This window comes from Fusarium sambucinum, chromosome IV (genome assembly GCF_050947815.1).
Source record: "Fusarium sambucinum isolate potato_lamoka chromosome IV, whole genome shotgun sequence".
Lineage (NCBI taxonomy): Eukaryota > Fungi > Ascomycota > Sordariomycetes > Hypocreales > Nectriaceae > Fusarium > Fusarium sambucinum.
Window position 1 is genome coordinate 3,541,725 of NC_139291.1, and position 20,600 is coordinate 3,562,324.

Below are 20,600 nucleotides of genomic sequence, written 5' to 3' on the forward strand. Positions count from 1 at the left end.
CGATTGGCTAACAGGGCGAACAGTCAGCTTACGTCCAGCTCAATTGAGTAAACAATCGTGTGTGTGTAACACTTCTTGTGTTGACTTGACTCAGTAATAGCCAGGCAGGGGTCAAAGTACGTGCCAAGGAGAAGATAGAGTTAGTAATCATCCATTCCGTCCATAGAGATCTTGAATTCAAATCGTCACGCTACCTGTTAATCGAAGCTTTAAAGCTCAAGCTTCAGTGGTGGGTACCTCTACAGCAACCATTTCCAGCTGCTAAACACCTCCTGTGGGGACAACATCCACTGGAACAAATTCTGACGCCATTGCAATAACCATGATGTCAAGTATGGGACCTTTTTGCTGTGCAAAACGGTTCTCTTGAAGCAAAACGGTCATGAAATGTCACCAGAGAAAACATAAGTCGCTGATCGTGTACAAAATTTCCAAGTTTTCACAAGAGATGATCCCTGATTGAGTTCGGCAGTTGTCCTTTCCAACTTGAGAAAATAAGCTGTCGATCGATGGAAGTGACGCCAAGATTCATCTGACACACGACTCTAGAGGTTCCCTGCCGATCGAACAGCAAAAACATGGAGCTGGAAGAGAGCTGCAAGTTCAAGGCACAGACAGACACGTCAAGCAAACACAAGTCACAGTGCAGTAGGAAATGTTGTTTTGTTCGGAATTTGCTTTCAATTGAATCGAGACGCGTCCGCCTCAATCCGTAATGCTTTTTCGCACACGTTCAATCTATGCTAATTGATATCAAGATTCTATATCGCTGTCTATGCCAAAAGTCCCATGATCAAATTCGTCGTAGACCTTTCAGATCCCAGTTCCAAACGCCGATTAAAAGAAAAAAACAGTGTCGTAGATTTTGCGTTAAATAGTCCATACTCGTCATCAAAGAGCGCTTAGACAACGGCGGCAGCGTCGTTGGCGGTGCCGTGGAGGACAGGGTTGATCTTCTCGTCAAAGAAGCACTTGAAGTCATCACCCAGCTGAGCGCGGAGGGCCTTCTTGACAGCCTCAAGAACGTTGGGGAAGACACCAAAGTTGGCGGGGTTGTTCTCGTCGTTGTCACCGCCCTGGAAGACACCAGTGCGGACAAGGCAGGTGTTCCAGCCGTACATGTTTCCACCGACAATGTCGGAGGCGGGGTTGTCACCGATCATGTAGATGTTCTCGGGAAGACGCTCCTCGCCGTGGAGCTCGCCCATCCAAGAGGTGAGGACGTCATCAGCGTACTTGTAGGTAGCCAACTCGGGCTTACCGTAGACGACACGCTCGAGGTCGGCACCAGTGAGAGCCTTGTACATGGCCTCGAGACCAATGCGGAAAGCACCCTGAGACATACGAGGAGTAGGGTGCTCAGTAGGGCAGAGAAGATCACCCTGGGAGAAGTAGATGGGGACGCGCTCAGCGACGGGGTCCTCAGCGACAGTGCCCAGACGTCCGTTCTTGGAGCGGAGGACATCCATGATGATCTGCATGTCGGTGGCATAGTCTCGCGAGTCAGAGAAGACCATGATGGCCTCAATGCAGATCTTGGTGAAGTCTCGGGGACGAGAGGTGGCACGCTCCTCGTCGGTGAAGACTCGGTAGGGAGCAACGGTAGGGTCCCAGGCAACAATGTCGTTGGGGACAATGATGTTGCGGAAGCCGTACTGCTCAGCGACCTCACGGCAGCGGTAACCCTCACCACCAACGACCAGGACGGTGCTGTAGTACTCGGACAGAGCACTCATGGGAGTGTGAGACTGAATGAACTGGTCGGTGCTGACGGGGTTGCCGAGAATCTTCTCGAGCTGCTCGCAACGAGCCTTCTCAATCTTACCAGATCCGTTGGTGAGGAAGATGTGGGGAATCTTGATACCGAGCTCGTTGTCTCCGTTGAGGATCTCGAGAGCCTTCTTACCCTCGGGGATCAGACGGTCACCGTGGACAAGGACACCATCAATGTCAAAGGCGAAAGCCATGTTCTTGGCCTTCTTGACCTTGTCGGCCATCTGGTCCTGAACCTGAGCAACGAGGAGCTCACGGGTAGGCTGGATCGGGGGCATGCCGGGCCGGGCGGGGTGTCCGTCGGCATGGTGGACGGAGGAGAGGCGAGACTGACGCTTACGGGGGATGGGCAGCGCAGTACCGAAAGAGTTGCGGGAGGATCGTCGGTCCCTCATAGAGGGAGACACGCTGAGTGTGTGCATGTACTTGGCCGCCTCCGAGATGGAAGATCGGGTAGCGGGGATCTCTTGAGGACCACTGCCTTCCTCAGTGCCAGGGATGGCAAGAGACTCACGGTGCTCAAGACCGTTAGATTCACCGTTGGCGTTAGACATGTTGCGTAGGATGCTGGGAGAGTTGGGAGTGTTTTCGTCGTAAGCAGGAGACATTCCTGAAGGAAAGAAGTAGATAGGTAAAGAGGGTGAGGAAGAAGGTTATGTATAGATGAGAGCAGTCGAGAGGAAGGGGGTATCAGGTTATTGAGTGAATGGATAGACTGTCGAGTTGAGATGAGAGGATAATGATGGAATAGATCTCGATTGAATGGGGCGGGGATCCGTATTTATCTATCTTTGCGGGCTCGTTGATACTGATACTGTGCCGGTTCTTTTCTGTCCCCATATGTTGCTGCAGAGTGAAAACTCGCCCATTCGTGTCTGTTGATATCATCATTCTGTCTTTTTTTCCCGTCTCGTCTGCCTCGTTTGGGTGAGACTGGGACTGGCCTCCATCCATGGCCATGCTTTGAACGGCGCTACCCAAGTGGACCCTTGTTTTTTTCGGCCGTTCACCGTCAATGCCTGTTTATTCGTACGTTTTTTATTGACGTTGAGATGTACACGTAGAGTACTTGGGGAGACAGGATGAAGCATGTAAGGGTCTTGGTACCGCATCGTATCCGTTATCTAACGAGAATTGGTGCCGAGAACTGTAATAGGTTAGAATTGAGGCGGATTGACCGTTTCCGCGACAGCCAGTGTAAAAAGGGTACCTGTGATTGATTCAGGGTCTGCCTGTCCGTTACAAGACACACGCCTTTGCGGCGGTTCAAGGGAAAACAAACTTTCAGCCCTTTTGCGCCAGTCGTCATAGTGGAGGCGACCTGAGGTTGTCGTTTGTGTCAAGATTGGCTCCGCAGCCCCTCTTAGCAAGTTACAGCATTCGGACAAAGATATGCCTCAAGAAAGTGGTTATCATGGCAGTACTGACCAGGTAGAGCAGTGCTATCTCGAGAATTGAGCGGCATGCGGCGGTTGTTCCGAGAAGAGTCCGCTCCCAAGTGGATATCTGCGGTGGACCCCTTCTGTGTTGTGCCTGTTTTTTCCACGGGAATTAACGACTTCAGTGGAGCTGATATCGATAACTGCTGCAGAAATGCATGCCAAGGGTTACCTTTCTGACATCATCCTTGTCTCCACTGCCGAAGGGGGAGGGGGACCCTATTTTTTATTCTCTCTTTCGAACATTTACTCATGTTCCTGGTCCGACCGTCTTTCTCACGGTGGATACCGTTACAGTTTTACGGCAAAGGCGGGTATTTTTTCAGCAGCAAAACGTGCTGAAATGTCAAGACGTTTAGGGATCGCCACTGCGGCCCACTAAGCGTGATAAGATTACAAGAGGCTTTGGTTGGCTGAAGTGCTGTTTTCCTGACTCAAGTCTTTGTCCACGTCGGTCTGTACCTATCAAGTACCAGCACAATGTACAGTTATTCCATTACAGTGAAAATTTTACATTTTTGACTTGTCTTCCAAACACGCCTCACTAAACTGTTTTTATCACAGTTTTTCTGGAAGCTTCCCGTAAAAAGGCCATGACGTCAATGAACCATTTCTTCCTCGTCTCTTACTCGCCTCGCGCGGTCTTCGGTCAAAATTGGTGAGCCACCTCATCAACAGGAAACCATACTGTAGGGATACATGCTGGCACTCATACGTAGACACTTCAATTGCCGTAAGTTGATGATGTACCTGCTCTCCACCACTGATCCAAGTTAATTGACTGCGACATTTTAATTGTTAACCCTTTAAAACCCGTTCATCTGTAAAATCCCCGTCGCCTACTCATACCAACCATTCTTGTCCTGACCTACACTCATACCCCATCACTCTTGCTAAATCTTCCTCAAACATCATCAAAATGTCCGTTTCTAACCAGACTGTCTTCACCCTCAACAACGGTGTCAAGATGCCCGGTGTGGGCTTTGGCACCTTTGCTAACGAGGGCGCCAAGGGCGAGACCTACAAGGCTGTCATTGCCGCCCTCAAGACCGGCTACCGACACCTGGACTGCGCATGGTTCTACCTCAACGAGGACGAGGTTGGTCAGGCCGTGCGTGATTTCCTTGCCGAGGACAACGGCGTCAAGCGTGAGGATCTCTTCATCTGCACAAAGGTCTGGAACCACCTCCACGAGCCTGAGGAGGTCAAGTGGTCTTTCGAGAACTCCCTCAAGAACTTTGGCCTCGACTACATTGACCTCTTCCTCGTCCACTGGCCCATCGCCGCCGAGAAGGGCGACGACAACAAGCCCAAGATCGGCCCTGATGGCAAGTACGTCATCAAGAAGGATCTCACTGAGAACCCCGAGCCCACATGGCGCGCCATGGAGGAGATTTATGCTAGCGGCAAGGCCCGTGCCATTGGTGTCTCCAACTGGACCATCGACGGCCTCAAAAAGCTGATGGCCTTTGCAAAGGTCAAGCCCGCCGTTAACCAGATCGAGATCCATCCTTTCCTGCCCAACGAGGAGCTCGTCAAGTTCTGCCTCGAGAACGACATTCTCCCCGCTGCTTACTCTCCCCTCGGTTCCCAGAACCAGGTCCCCACAACTGGCGAAACCGTCCGCTCCAACAAGACTCTTAACGAGGTCGCCGACCGTAGCGGCAACACCCTGGCACAGGTCCTTATCGCCTGGGGTCTCCGCCGCGGCTACGCTGTTCTGCCCAAGAGCTCTACTCCCTCTCGCATTGAGAGCAACTTCCAGATCCCCAACCTGTCCGATGAGGACTTTGAGGCTGTCCAGGGCGTTGCCAAGGGCCGACACACCCGCTTTGTCAACATGAAGGACACTTTTGGCTATAACGTATGGCCCGAATCGGAGGATGTTGTTTAAACTGGTCTATGAAATTACGAATGAGATGTATACCCTATCGGATGAAGGAAAGAAATAGGAAGCAATGTGTATTATGGCGTTTAATTGCGGAGACAAAAGTTTAGCCTAAGAAAATATTCCGCTTTTGTTGAAGCGTGAGCTTAGAATGAGATGAATTCACGTTCAGACAATTGAGTTGCGTGATTGTACGTGAGATAGTGACATTCTTTTTAGCCCCATTGGCACCTCAACACCACAGCAGACGACATCTATATGTTGTTAATGAATGGTTAAGAATGCTTTTAGCCTTGTTGCATACGGGCGACGTAATCTGGTCGCTGAATGAGATTCTGCATATGCGAGATTTGGCGATAGCTTCACTTCATGAACGTTTAGCCCCATCTCGACTTTTATCGTGAAAGCCTCAACACCACGAAACTTTACGGATAAAAAAATTGAATAGCAGAAACCGTTTCAATGATAGACCTTTAAAGCTTAAGCGCCGTGCGGAAGATTAATGTTGCAATCGCTTACATGATGCGTGAACCGCAAATCTCAACATCATACGAAAGACAACCTACACCAATAAGAGATACGAAACACCAGACAACAAATACTCAATCTCATGTAATTTTATATCTGAACCAATTGTCATAGAATACTATCGAGGTTCTGGTTCACGATGTTGCGGTCGGCGAGTTTACGGAGGACCAGATAGACAAACCTTCGTATCCTCCGAAATCATTCACGAAGGAAATATCACCACATCAAGCCTCTAACAGAAATGATACACTCACATCTTGATTGAACTTCAAGTTCAATATCTGTACTCCTATGCATGAACCTGCGAGTCTCTCTGGAGCCACAGGGAAGCCAGGAATTTCAAAACAACTACACTTCCGGAACCCCTCAAGCTTCCACCATAGCTATACCCTCACAATCAATACAACAGAGGTACAAGATCATTATTTTCACGAGTAGGGCTGTTGTAGTGGTTGTACAAGACGTGAAGTGACCGATCATTCAGAAGCACGTATGGGCCCTTGACGACGATCAAGGGACCGTCAAGATACAATGACTTACACGGACGATGTCACGATCTACCTGGATAACGGATGCAAAGCGTCGAATCAAGGACCGTTTAGATAACTCTAATCGACGCCTGTGCTTTTGAACCGGCACTCGAGCCGAGGAAGAAAGAGGGTGGGTTGGGTCTGTAGCAATCTCTTTCATTGGCTGGCCTGGTATTTGCCACGATATAGATAGAAACAGACTGACGAGATCAGCCTTTACCTCTTCTGGTACTGATCTTAGGGAAGGAGATGTGATCTACTGTCATGTTTCAGCTTTGCCTTTGTTGGTCGACTTCTGGATAGAATCGGTCCTTTGACATCTTGTTCCAGCTTAGACTAACTCTAGTAATATTTGCTTGGTGTCGATTTAGCTAACATATTGAATTGCTTCTTCCCTTTATAAATAGTGGAAAAGCCGAAATGCACTTGTTTTGTCCAGAGTTCGGCTGTAGGTTAGCTTCTTGGTTGATGTAACTCCAGATTCAGGTAGGGCGTAATGGACATCGAAGGGAAGTGTGGGGTAGGCCCTTCCACTGCCCTGTCCAACGCCAACACTTCCAATCGTCAACCTTTCACATCACGCCGGAAAACCGTTTCCGTATATCGGCCACTAAATATAAACGCTATCTACAAGTTTCACGATATGGAGGTAAACCCAGACAAGAAGGAAGATGCCGCGGATCATTCCGCGTCTGCCATTGGCGAAGATCTCACATCTCCATTTTTGCAAGCCTTGCCTGATTATGCTGACTTTGGGTCGGTATCAAACCAAATTTCCCTGAATTCAAATGGCTTCGATTTGAGTTTTGATGAGCTGTGGTCTACTGATATGAACCGAAATCCTGGTGATGTAAACACCAGTCAAAATCGCGCCCAGCAACTTCACACAGTCGACTCATCATCAAACCAATCACCCATTCTCACACCTTCAACGCTACCCCCAAAAGTCGGGCACAGATTCACCCTGGAAGCCCTTCGCTCTTTGAAAGAATGGTTATCAACACATGCCGATAATCCATACCCAAATGAAGAAGAAAAGACCATACTCGAGCATCAAACAGGACTGAGCCGAACACAAATAACAAACTGGCTGGCCAACGCCCGAAGACGTCGGACGATAGCTGATGGCCGTGCCAACGGAAATGCCCAAGTCCCTGAAGAATACACACCTACACGCTCCGGAACGCCGATTCCAAAGCCTTTGGGAGATCTTAATCCCCTGCAGCGATGGCAGAATTCACCGCCTGAGAATGAGCCGGCTGCTGTTTCTGATATTGCTCGAGCGATGGCATCAGGAGAATCGAGTAAGTTCCAAACATCACATACCCCATGATTTATACTGACCAAGTGTCGGAGGTCGAAGAGGAACAAGCGATGAAAGGATACCACGAAGACGACGGCATCGATCAACGACGAGCAGTTTAGGTACATCGAGAAGTGGCTCTACAGACTCGCGCTCGTCTAGAGGCTCTATCAGTGGAATCTCATCCCATAGCCGCGGCCGCTCGATCCTCAGACCACAGAAGTTGAACTCTCTTACAAAGCCGAGGCTTCCTTTCCAATGCACATTCTGTACGGAGAGCTTTAGAAGAAAGTACGACTGGCAACGCCATGAAAACTCGTTGCACCTCCCACTGGAAAGATGGGAGTGTTCACCAAATGGACCGACAAGCATAAACCCTGACAATGGACAGATTGTCTGTCTTTTCTGCGGCCAGGAAAACCCAGACGAGAATCACCTTATAAATCATAATCCTTCTGCTTGCCAAGAAAGGGCGTTTAGCAGAAAAGATCATCTCAAGCAACATTTACGACTCGTACACAATGCTGCACTCACAGATCTAACCACGAAACTGTGGAAATCTACACAGCCAGATATCACTTCAAGGTGCGGTTTCTGTCAAGCTTCGTTAAGTACATGGCCAGACAGAGTTGATCATCTGGCGAATCATTTCAAGCTCGGATGTACGATGAGAAGCTGGATCGGAGACTGGGGTTTCGACCCGTCTGTTCTCAAGACTTTGGAAAATGCCATGCCTCCATACCTTGTGTATTTTGAAGCTGCTACCCCCTTTCCATTTAGTGCCAATTCTCGACCGCCGGACAGTCCTAGGACGGCATACGAGCTCATCACGATAGAGTTGGCCTATTTCATACAGCACCACAACGACACAACTGGAAGTCTACCAAGCCATAGAGCATTGCAGCTGGAAGCATGTAGGATTGTATTCGGATCTGAAGTGACGTTTCCCGAGACCAATCCAGACTCGCATGGCGGTTCGTCATGGTTACGAGATTTGATATTGTCATCTGATGAACTTGTCAAAATGGCTTGTTTCGCACCGATCCGATCGCGTGCAGAGAGCAGACTGTCCGTGTTGAGAATTAAGGGCAAAAACGCATTATTTGAAGAATGTCCATTGGAGTCTCGCCTGCAAGCCTTTGTAACTAAAAGGGCAAATGGCATCTATGCAATGTCGGACGACGAACTGCAAAGAGAAGCTGGGCGAATTATCTTGCAAATGGAGAGCGATTTACAGACGAAGCCCGAATTCGTGGCCAACTGGCTGATTGGGTTTCTCAACCATTCGACAAGCTGGGTTGCTCAGTTTCGACGGCGCGCAGTGAGCAACGATCACAATGCCCCTGAACCGAGCCATATTGGGCAATGGCAGGACGGCGGTCAATGGCAGTTCGACCCTCTATCACACGAAGCACAAAACTCATTGCCCAGTGGAAATGAGTGGTTACTTGTCGGGCATGGCGATGCGGCGGACATCGACAAGACCTGGGGAATTGAAACTGAAAATAGCACCAATTTGTCATCTACGGATGCGTCACTGCGAGACTTTACATGGCTGTGGTCGGATGACCAATCGCCACCTGCCATACCACAGTCGAACCTGAGCCCTGGAGATGACAGTCAATCAACACTTCGTCCAACATGGCTCGGTCCTGGCATATATGTCCTCAATGACCCAAATCACATTCCATGGTTCGCCCGCGAGATGAAGCGATGGGTGAAAGCCGCCATGTCGCCGAACAATCCAATCTGCCATGTTCCTTCCGACGAGGAATTAAGACATCAAGCTCGATGCTTGTTATATAATGAGTGGGTATTTGCTTTTACTACTTGACACTCTGCTAATTGTTTATAGCGATGACCCTTGGAACCAAACACCGGCAGACAATGCTCAATGGCTGGATATTTTCAAGAGGGAGGCTGGTATTCTATAACTGTCAAGCACATGTCGTCGCATTTGAGTTATTGACATTGTGAAGATTATCTCTTAAGCTAATACTTTACATACGTGCCAGAATACAAATGATATACTATAGAATAAGGGGTCAGAAGTGCCATATTTCATAATCCAAGGGGCAATTGTTTGATGTATATGACCCCAATTCAGCTACCTATACTAAATTGGCTTTGCAACAGCATTCAAACCGGCAGGGGAAGTTTTGTCAAGTCCAAGAGTAAGATTGATCTCCCTTTGGCCATCACTTTTCTCATCACCAGTGCTCTCGTTCTCCTGAGCAAGCTGTTGCTGAATCTCAGTAACTTTTTCACGCCGCCAGAATTTATCATCGACATAACGCACGGCGGCGAGAGCAAGACCAACGGCAAGAATCGCGATGTTGATACTAAATCCACGGCGATACTTGGGTGCATCGTCGGAACGAAAGATTTGAGCACCTGCAATTCCTGCGATGTTGGCAAACATAATGACCCTGGACATGTTAGTTGATGACCCAATGAGTAGAGTGGGGATACTTACATAGCCATAGCAAGAGCTCGTTCTTCGGAATCTTCACAGGCTAGAGACATCCATGCAATGTTGAGAGGATGGGAGAATGTCCCGAACGTTTGGGTAAAAACGACGCCGAAATAACTAACGCCTCTTAGAGACAGCTCTGTGAAAATTCGGTTGAAGACGTAACCGAGGAGGTGTAGACTCAACCCAGCCATGACAGTCTCGGGCCTCATATTACTAAGAACCTTGTTAGCACTAGTTTCCTTGGCCCAGGAAAAGGAAACTCACAATCTATCCGAGACATAACTGAAGCACCAAGAGACAGGAATCTGAAGAAAGAGACCAACTGAGGCGAGAGCATTGCTGGTCAGACCTACAAAGCCAAAACTCTTGACAATCGAAGGAGAGTATGTGTCAAAACCACGCTGAGGAGCGTTGTTAGACAGTGTGATGACGGCGTGACACCAAAGGCGCCAGTTGGAGAACTAGAAGTGTTAGTGATGGTTTTTGTGACTACGTGTTCTGCGTAATAGACATACCGCTTTTTTGAAAGCAGGAAGACCAATCTTCTTCTTCTTCTTTCCCTTCATAGGATCGTCAAGAAGAACTCGTGTGTGTAGGATGTGTAGGTCTCTGTCGCTAAAGATCTTGACATTAGGCAAAAATGTGCTTCTTGGATTCTTAAAGGAATCAGGTAAGAAGCAGCCGAGTACAGCGCCACATATGACAGTGAAGCCTCCCATCAGTGCAAAGAGCCAAAACCTTGATTCACGAGTTAGTATTAGAGCAAGAATGTGTCCAGGGCAGAAGAGACATACCAACCGCTCTTCCCTCCTACTCCTCGCATGTGAAGAATTCCGTACGCCAGCAACTTGCTACTAGCCTGGCCAAATTGGTTGCCAAAGTAGAAGAACATGACTCTCTTAGCCGTCTCCTTTCGCGTATACCATGTTGATAATGTCCATAATCCTCCTGGAATAAAACCGGACTCTGTACATCCCAATAAGAAGCGGGTGACTACAAAGGAGGCGTAGTTGTTCTGGAAAGCCTGAAATGTGCTGACCGTGCCGAAGAGGAACAGCTGGAGAGTCAGCCACTTGCCAGGGCCTACACGGTAAAGGATCATATTGGAAGGTATCTCGAACAGCACGATGCCAAGGGAGAGCATCTGTTGACCGACGTTGAACTGGTTTTGGGTTATGCCGACGTCTTCGAAGAAATTGTCGGTGAGAGCGTTGGCGATATTGCCTCTGTCGAGTTCTTTAAATATTGGTTAGAGATTGACATTAGGTGATTATCGCAATGAATGTATCTTACGAAGACAGAAGAAGCCTAGGGTCAAAAGAGGCATGATGACTAGATCTAATCTGCAGCCTAGGTCAGTACACAAGGCCTTTGTTAAAAATATGGGAAATTATTTGCTTACTTTCTCTTGGCCTTTTTCTCTTCTTCTGGACTCCAGTCTTTGTGAAGGGTCAGGCTTTCTTCGTCATCCCTAGGGACTGGGTAGTCCGAGTTGGACTTTGTTGTCTCAAACTTGGCCATTGCTGCTAAGCTGAATGTTGGTGAGGATACTGAGACTCTTTTTGAAATAAAGTTCGGGTCGTCGCTGGTTCTTATCAACCATTTCTTGGGAACGGGGAACATGTCACTGACCGAACTCGGTCGGACTGGTCGATTTTGGCATGTAAGCCAAGTGAGCACGCCATATAGACCAAGTGCCGGGGCTATGGACTAAGGGATGGTTGTGAAAGGGAAAGGAGGGAAGTCGTGACAAAATGATTGGATGGCGTAATAGAGACTATTGGTCTTGTTTGGAGCATGTGTACAGTCTGGGTGTTTGTGGTTGATTGCCTATACTGACTGCTGCTACCATAAGAGATGGAAGATAATAATGCAAGACATGGGCGTTGGTTCTGGTTTCTGTTTGTCATTTGAGTGATGTTGAAATGGCGGTCCTCTCGCATGGAATGTCGCAGCCCAGCCTTGACATTTCTTTTGTGAGACCTTGGCTTATCAATATGGCGTCGTTAGTGGGGGTAATGAGAAAGTAAATCACTCAATAGAACTAAGAGAGTCCAATTAAGTTCCAGACTCCCCGACGAGGCGCTGGAAACGATGTACCTTGTGGGATGCCGAGTGTTAAACTCCCCGCTAGACCTTTCGACGCGTTACTTGAAGTGGATAACCAAGAGAAATGAGCTAATACCAAGATCCTTGGCAGCGGGGAGTTGGTCTGAGTGCATTGTTGTCTCTGCTGATCATTGATTGCTCTCTGAACGATTGTGGTGTGAAGGATGTTGTCAAGAACCCACAAAATAAAGATTTTACCTATCTGTTAAGCTTAATTCCTTCCACCCATGCAAGGTCTTGTTGGGGCCCAAATCAGGGCGATCGCCCTTTGCCAAATCGTCCTCTTTGCCCTGCGTACCTAGTGTTAGAGACCCTAACCTACTAGATAGAGTCGGTAGTGATATGGAGATAAATTGAAGGACTGGCAACAAAAAAATAAAGGGAAAAAACAAGTTCAACTGAGTTCGCCTTCCCGGTTAGGGGTAATAGACTTGTGTGTGTGTGTGTGTGTGTGTGTGTGTTGAAAGCATGGGATGACCGATGTTCCGCCCAGATCCCTGTCTCTTCCGGATGTCGTAATACAAGCCCGGAATTCTTAATTTTGACAAGTTCCGCTGTCTTGGATGTCAGCATGGGAACCTGATACATAGCTGCTCATAGCATGACATGACCCCCACAACCAAAATCCCCGTTCATTCAATAGTTCAAGCTACCACAATAGTCCTCTTTTCGCCTCGCCTTTAAGTTCTGGAGACGAAAGACTTGAGTCTAGACCAACTGAAGCAAGGGGCCTCCTGGATAATCATTACCCACTCGTAGCGCTGGTGCTTTCTATCCTTTTCTTCTTCTTCTTTTGTGAATATGAATAAATATCCCGCTCCATCGGGAATTGTATTGGATATAGGCTTGATCAATGTGCTGACAGAAGAGAAAGAAGCTAGTCTCCAGCCGACTTGTTCTATAAGGGAGCATGTGAGGCCTCATCAATGTTGATAGTAATCATCACCTATTGAACTTGGTGCCCAAATTGTATCTCACCATTATTCGAGTCAGGATAGTGCAGGATTGAGATGGTAATGATGTTGTCATCGAAATGCGAGGACACCTCTCATTGATAATTTACCTATGTCTCACGGAGAAGTAAAATTTGCTCTTTTCACTTTTATGATTGTAAGTTACGTTTGGTAAGATAGAAAACTATAAAATAATAAATATTGACCTACTAGTAGCTACTAGTAGCGCCCTGATCGGCACGATACGTCTGGGCCAAATTGACATCCGTTTATGGGGCAAAAGTGACTTCAATACAAATGATGACCTCCGCAAGTACCCTTACAAGGTCAGTCGCGGCCAGTCACGTGACCGTTTTTTCGTTGTTGCCGGACGAATAGGCTCTCTTCTAAGTACGGACATTTATGTTTGTTTTTGTACACGGGTATAAGTACCTTTGTCTTATAGCCGGGCGGCCGGCCCAGAAAGGGACCTCCGCAAGCTAGCATAGAAAAGGTACGAAGGTCAAGCTGACAGAGGTCATCGTGAACCTCTCGAGGTACAAGGGCCCGCTTATTGCCTCGTTTGGCCACAAAACGGATGTGATTTTGTACGGACGTATCGTGCCGATCAGGGCGCAATCACGGACTTCGATCTCGATGCAGTGAACTGCTTCGTTGAATTTTTGAACACCAGGAGCTATGAGGTCAATCGAACCCTATTTCCCAGTGTTGTGGAATCCGGTTAGTCAGGCAGCTAGTCATTCTCCTTTACTGCTCGCAACTGATCCTTCGAAGCCGGCACAGGCAAGCCGCCGCAAGATGGTGCCTTCAATAGGGACCTCTTACTTCGACATGCTAAAATGAATACACTAGGCCATCATTACAAGGTCTCAGGGCTTTGCGTCTTCGCACGACATGAAATACAAAAGATCCTACGAAGCCACTGGACCGACGGGGCCTTCTTAAGCGTTCTCAACGTTGCCCTTAACCACCCTGATGATGATGAGTTGCACGAAGTCCTGTGGTCTCAATCTCGCAGTCACTTGCACACCTTGACGGCAACCTCTGAATTCGACCCAGCCACATTTCTACGAAGCTTTCATAGCAGCCTAAGAATCTGCCCCATAACCGACTCTGCAGAACTCGAGAAGCTCAAGCAACAAGTCACAATCTTCCAAAAGAGAGCCACCGAACTATCCAAGGAAAGAGATAGCCTACAGATTACTACCGAAAGAACAGCCCTGGTTCTTGAAAAAGCAGAAAAAGACACTGAAGTGGCTCGATTAGAAGCTTTGAACGCCTCGAAGGAAGTTGAACAGGCTTCGAAGCAGTTGGCGGAGGCCAAACAGCTCGCCCCAGGCTGCCTTCGAGTTCCTCCATAAGAATAAAAGAAGCACGACAAGCGCAAAGGCACTTTTCAGCCTGCTTCAGACCCATGGCCTTGTCATCCACCTGTGGTAAAGCAGATAGCAATTGAATCCAACATCCATTGTACGTTTAGATTAACGAACTAATGTTTAGAAGTTTGCCTGACCCTATTACGTCAAGGGTTAAGTCGCCAAGACAAAGGTTATTATCACCGAACCGGTCTCTGACAACGAGCCGGTCCTCAGCACCACGTCGGTTTTCGATACCAAGCGTTGACACGACAGATATCAAGCCCAGATTGGTATGTTAGCTTTATGCATCAACGCGCAAATGGTCGGTTGACTGTTGCAGAACAGCGAAGTCTCAACGTGGCATTAACACCACGCTCGTTAGACCTACGGTTAGGAGGTTCTTTTGTCATCGCCACCACAACAAGACAGCTTTCCTGTCTTGCTTCTTTCTTCCGCTTTTCATGCTGATCCCTGATTATTTAAAAAAGTACTTTATCTATCGACATCCCCAACGTGGTTAATGCAAAAGCGAGAATTTTTATTATCTAAGTAAGGAGTTCAACCTAGAAGCAACTGTATTTGCTTGGTAACGAATACTGAAGCAGCCCAGCTATGGGTATTGTTGCGATAAAGTCAGTTTATTTACTCTAATATAGTCTTCTAGGAAGCCATGGCTCTTCTATTGATCGAAGATTGTATATTCTGTCCTTGCCCTGCTCCTGCCTCTTCCTTCTCGGCCAGTATTATGTATTGATAAACTGCTGCATTGGTGCTGTATTGTTAACATTCCTCCTTACGGACCTGTATTGTTGCATATTTGTGCCTGCGACTCTTGCATCGATTACACTTTAAGAAGCCCCCCTATTAACAATAGGTAGTACGGCAAGGGGGGCGGGAGGCGAGGGAGTGTAGTCGCTGCTGCAGTAGAACCACCTGGCCCTCTTTCAGATCCTCCCGACTACAGGCTGCCAACGACTATCGGGTTGGGCTTTTATTTCCCTTCAGTTGTCGCAATCCGTCTCTGTTGAACATACGCTGGTTTGTTCGCACTTTTCAGTCACTCGTCAAATGCTATTTACAAGGGTTTAGTTCCTCCTACTCGATAGACTAACAGGTAAAGACCAAGAATAAAACCTATAAATGCAGGCCATATCTTGAGTGTCCGTGGAAAAGCGTCGCATTTACCTCCGTGAGACTGAACGGAATTTGCTGGGCGTACAGACCAAATAATTAACTTCCTGTTACGAAATGTTAGTAGTCATTGGTTTATTTTAACAGTTCACTTACACACGCTTATCATGCTCTAGCAAGCATACAAATTCGGTCGTTTTCTCCACGGATTCTTCACCAAGTCACTCACTCCCTGGTGGCTGAAGAGGTACTCTGCCTCACAAGGTAGCTTTAGCTTCCAAATCATCTTCACGCTCGGCGCTGAACTTGAAGTTGACGGTGACCACTCCAGGTGATTTCGAAAAGGCTTGTTGCCGAACTTTGCATGGAGCTGTTTTGCGGCTTGTTGCCGAACCTTGTATAGAGCTGTCTTGTGGCTTTTTGCCGAACCTTGCATGGAGCGAGCGGTCTTGTGGCATAGAGCCGTTTTGCGGGTTGCTCTCTGGGTCAGAATGACAATGTTCTTGCTGCTTTAACTTCCAAAAAGGTCTGCCGGGCCTACTGCTTGTCGGCACTGGTTTTCGGGGGATTCAAAAACGTCTTATTTCGATACTGTCGACTGAATAGCGAATCTCTCGTGGCTTATCGCCGAACCTTGCATGGAGCTGTTCTGCGGATTGCTCTCTCGGGAACTTGGCGTCTCGTTTACGTTCTTCACTAATGTCAGGGTCTTGTCGCGGCTGACTGCTGGAAGATCTATCGTCGAGAGATCTGGTGATATTTGAGGGCAGGTAATATTGACGAGAAATCGAACGCCTTTCGGAAGTAGGATTAATTCGGTAGTTCGTCAAGATATTCCTCTCCCTTTCGGGAGAGAGCTTGATTCGATACTTTGTTGCGGAATACTCCTCTCTCAAGACGGCGAGCATGGCATCAGGGGATAGTTGAGAGGAGGGTATTATGAAGAGAGGAGCGTCCTCGAAGCTCGAAGGAGCCTTTGTTATTCATCCATCTTCTTTGATTCAAGTTCTTTCTTTGTTGGTATGAGGCATGCGCCAAAAATACACCGAGACCACACACCTCTTGTCGTGCACAGGCACACTCTTTCACAAAGACAAAATGCCACCAACGATGTTGTCGGTGGCGCCGTTTGGAGGCTGCAGTAACGTATACATGCTTGATAGATTCGTTGAGACACATGAGTATGATAATAATCGAGGCAAGATGAGATTTCCCGTTTCCAGGGGGGGCAGATACTAGCCCAAGGCCAAGAGGCTGGCGCCGCTGGAGGCTCCGTTGGAGGCTCCGGAGCCGTTGATGTTGTCGGTGGCGCCGTTGGAGGCTGGCGCCGTTGGAGGCTGGCGCCGTTGGAGGCTGGCGCCGTTGGAGGCTGGCGCCGTTGGAGGCTGGCGCCGTTGGAGGCTGGCGCCGTTGGAGGCTGGCGCCGTTGGAGGCTGGCGCCGTTGGAGGCTGGAGTAACGTATACATGCTTGATAGATTGGTTGAGACACATAAGTATGCCGTTAGAGGCTGGCGCCGCTGGAGGCTCCGTTGGAGGCTCCGGAGCCGTTGATGTTGTCCGTGGCACCGTTGGAGGCTCCGGAGCCGTTGGAGGCTGGTGCCATTTGCGATTTTGAGTCGCTGACCGCTCTGCCTCTTCCTGGGGTAGTGGGTCGGCCTTTTTCCTAACTCTTGACGCTTGACGCTTGACGCTTGACGCCTTTAAAGAAGCTGGACTATTGGTGACGGCTCTGAGCTGGCTATCTTCGATTGCTCCCAATTTAATTGTCCTTCTCGGCTTTCCATTAGGTGCGAGTTCTACATGCGCCCTGTTAGAGTTTGAGGAAGGCTCCGGAGCCGCTGATATTGTCGGTGGCGCCGTTGGAGGCTGCAGTAATGTAGACATGTTTAATAAATTCGTTAAAACACATGATTATAACAATAATCGAGGCAAGATGAGATTTCCCGTTTCCAGGGGGGGCAGATGCTAGCCCAAGGCCAAGATATAGCCTGCTCAAATATTGCTGTACTCTTTCCCTGTTATCCTCAAAGACCTGACTGAGACAGGCATATTGAATATCAGCTGGGACACTATCCCGTTTCGCTTTCGCGGTCTTAAACCGAACCAGATCTTGTATATCAGCAAGGTCGGCAATAAGGTCAGCTTGCCTCGGATTGAGGCGAGAAAGGCTGTCTTCGTACTCCTTGCATGAACAATTGACACAGTTGAAGAAAACCGGCTGTATCGTGTTTTCAAGCGAAGGCTTCACCTGATAGTTGACCTTAAGATACTCTTTAACTTTCAGTCTAATACTAAAGTTAGTCGATTTGCAGGTAGATGTTGGGGACCAGTGCGCATTGACCGTCTGGGCAATTCCTAAACCTTCTTCTACTAAATGCCCCGATGTTGGCTTGGTATAGAGTCAAAATTCTGAGATCCTTGACAGAGCTTTGGCTTCAGAATCATCTCCACGAGAAAATCGACAGTACTTTAGCTTGCCGGGGATTGGGGTGGGAAAGGCTGTCTTCTCGGGAAACTCGGGTTGAGGCAGAAGGCTGTCTTCGTTCAGGGCGGCTGATCGAGGATTAAGGCGGGAGAGGCTGCCTTCGTATTTCTTATACGCATAGTCGCCGCAGTTGAAGAAAACCGGTAGTATCGTGTTTTTTGGGGTTCGCAAATAACAAAATGTTTCAGGAGACCGATCTGTTGATGAACGACCAAATATCATTTGCCGATGACAGAGTGTTGATGTGATCTTGGTAGGAATTCTGTTGTACGAGGCCTGAAAAAGAGGTTAGAAATCTGCGGTAAGGTATCGACCACGGATGACTGACTGTGAATGGTTTTGTTTGTTTGGTTGCACTGACTTCTCCGTGACGTCCGTGCTATATTCCAGAGGCGTCATGTACGTATATTTGAGTCAAGGCCGTGTCTCTTTCGTTTTCGTTCTCAAAGCGTGCCTGTGGGGTTGCTGGACGACAGCCCACATGCGTCTCGAGTGATGTCTGGAGAGCCGTGAGGCTGAGTCGCATTTGCTTGTCGTGCTAAGACCCCTTTGAAGCAATCTTGATGTCTTTGGTGGGTTTGTTAAACCGAATGGCGTATTTCTGTTACTGATCCCAGATCAAGGCAGTAGCCACTAATGAATGATATGACGCAGTTCAACCCTTGCATGACCTCAGGCACCCACCCACTCACTGTACGACAGTTTTAGCAACCAAAAGCATCGACTGACTGGGTGTGTACTTAACAACGGGGCATACTACTATGTATTATACTCTGCGAATAGGTCTCCGTTTTGCCCAAGCTTGTCCGCGCTTGTCGATCAGAAAAGACATACATAGATCAGGGATTCATGAACTAGACTTGACGTAGCAATTGATCCCTGATCCATAGCTTGATGATGTTTCACAGAGAAACTTAGGGTGGAGACAGAAACGAACTGGGGGGTTCTTCGGGGCCGAGAAAAGGGACGGAGATGATCTCTACATTATTATAACGAGCGGGAGGACGGGGGTGTTGCATACTAATAATCATGCTCGTGGGGTATTGGCACCTGTCGTACTCTCTGTATAGAGAATTAGAATAGTAAAAGAAAACCGGCTATATCTTGTTTTAGGAGAGCTAACACAGCGATACCTATTGCTTATTTTGAGCCTGGCGATTGGGAGTTAAATGAGGAGGGGCGTGGTACTTGTTATGATTGGATTCGTCTGTGAATCGCGGGGGACGCATTTGTATTGTAAGTATTAGTCAGTTGTGAATCACTTGTCAGTGGGAAGAATCCGAACAAGCCCGGGTCAAACCTCTTCTAATTTCGAAACCACAAGTTACATTTGGGCGTTCAAGGTATATCTACATTACATTTTGAGAAATAATTCTAACAAATGACAGGCTGGCTAACTCACGATAGTTAACCCTTCCTGTTTGTGCATGGTTACTATTGGCAATCCCAAACAGCTCGCCCCAAACGTTGCAACTACTTTCGAACACTAGTCTGTCAATGCTTCTGCAGGCAAAGAAGAAAGAGATAATCTCCATCCTGTCCACAAAAAAGTCGATCCATGAGGCGCGCCCTAAAGTCAGGCTCAAGAATCAAGATGGCGGTTACAAAGAGACGCAAGAAGCCGACGTCTTTAAAGGCAATAGTGGAATGCCGGGGGACATTCTCTCGGCATAGCAACAGCTACCTAGGACAGTAGCCCAGAAGTCTACTATGTTCCGTCAAACTGCCACATTGTGTTTCCTTCTTGATCTATCGCAGAGTCCGAAAAAATAGATGATTGAGATGGATTCGAGAACTGCACAACTGATTTACTCTGTCAGCCCTTCAACGACGGTACTATTTTCAATCCATCCGCTTGGAGATTTAACCATCCTAGGATCCGAAAGAGTATCACAATTAACTACAGACGACAATACCGAGCTTTGAGATCTTCATCAGGGGTTGATTGCACTTATTAAGATATCTTCATATCGGTCTCCAAAGAACCCCAGACTTGTGAAATTCCGGCAACTAGTGAAGCTTGCCAAAGGCTTTGAGTCTCCTTCCATATATCTCGCGAGAAGTTTATCCTGGGGTAAGGGCAAAAGTCTTGTGTGAGCATCGGAGTTATGATGCTTTTGGTTGTCAACCTACACGAAAGTTAAAGAAGAGCTGAAAGAAGGACAGATGGTGCAAGTTGCAGCAGCGATTAGAAACATTGTAGCGATTCATGGGTCCGGCATAGACTTCTTATAGGTTCGGGGATCAAAATGTAATAAATAATCATATCTGGCTTTCTCTCAGAAACGATATTTTCCACAGCACAACTCATACAGCTAAGCTATACGATGTGGGTAGAACCTTTGATTTGAACATTGTTAAAATTTGATCTGCGCGGACAGATTAACCTTTGTTATGAACCTAGAGGAAATTGAGGAATCTGGGTATAACCCAAAGATCATTAAAAAAAAACAATACGATGTGGGTAACTTATGGAGGAAGCTTCTGTCGTACCAGCAACGTCTGAATAACGTATTTTCTGTGCTAGTCCCTTGCGACACTATTCATCATCCTTCCAGTCTGTTTTGTTTCCCATTCAACAACCACCAAGACGAAAAAAACCGACTCAAAACCCACAACCCCATCA

At 47.8% G+C, this 20,600-nt stretch overlaps 5 protein-coding genes across 5 annotated transcripts; 3 read left to right on the forward strand and 2 right to left on the reverse strand.

Moving 5' to 3' along the window:
- Positions 1 to 902: 902 nt before the first annotated feature.
- On the reverse strand, positions 903 to 2,381 carry FSST1_001153 (HAD-like domain-containing protein; the record flags this gene model as incomplete). Its single annotated transcript, XM_083225557.1, has 1 exon — positions 903 to 2,381. The coding sequence occupies one exon, from the start codon at positions 2,379 to 2,381 to the stop codon at positions 903 to 905; it is 1,479 nt and encodes a 492-aa protein (XP_083091335.1).
- A 1,750-nt stretch (positions 2,382 to 4,131) lies between these two features.
- Positions 4,132 to 5,106, forward strand: FSST1_001154 (NADP-dependent oxidoreductase domain-containing protein; the record flags this gene model as incomplete). Its single annotated transcript, XM_083225568.1, has 1 exon — positions 4,132 to 5,106. One exon carries the CDS (start codon positions 4,132 to 4,134, stop codon positions 5,104 to 5,106), a length of 975 nt encoding a protein of 324 aa, XP_083091336.1.
- A 1,695-nt stretch (positions 5,107 to 6,801) lies between these two features.
- FSST1_001155 (uncharacterized protein) lies at positions 6,802 to 9,395 on the forward strand (the record flags this gene model as incomplete). Its single annotated transcript, XM_083225578.1, has 3 exons — positions 6,802 to 7,462; positions 7,515 to 9,270; positions 9,317 to 9,395. 3 exons carry the CDS (start codon positions 6,802 to 6,804, stop codon positions 9,393 to 9,395), a joined length of 2,496 nt encoding a protein of 831 aa, XP_083091337.1.
- Positions 9,396 to 9,577: 182 nt separating this feature from the next.
- On the reverse strand, positions 9,578 to 11,458 carry FSST1_001156 (major facilitator superfamily domain-containing protein; the record flags this gene model as incomplete). Its single annotated transcript, XM_083225589.1, has 7 exons — positions 9,578 to 9,890; positions 9,938 to 10,150; positions 10,202 to 10,398; positions 10,453 to 10,675; positions 10,732 to 11,173; positions 11,231 to 11,280; positions 11,340 to 11,458. The coding sequence occupies 7 exons, from the start codon at positions 11,456 to 11,458 to the stop codon at positions 9,578 to 9,580; spliced, it is 1,557 nt and encodes a 518-aa protein (XP_083091338.1).
- A 1,841-nt stretch (positions 11,459 to 13,299) lies between these two features.
- On the forward strand, positions 13,300 to 14,360 carry FSST1_001157 (uncharacterized protein; the record flags this gene model as incomplete). Its single annotated transcript, XM_083225600.1, has 3 exons — positions 13,300 to 13,325; positions 13,493 to 13,719; positions 13,873 to 14,360. 3 exons carry the CDS (start codon positions 13,300 to 13,302, stop codon positions 14,358 to 14,360), a joined length of 741 nt encoding a protein of 246 aa, XP_083091339.1.
- Positions 14,361 to 20,600: the final 6,240 nt, after the last annotated feature.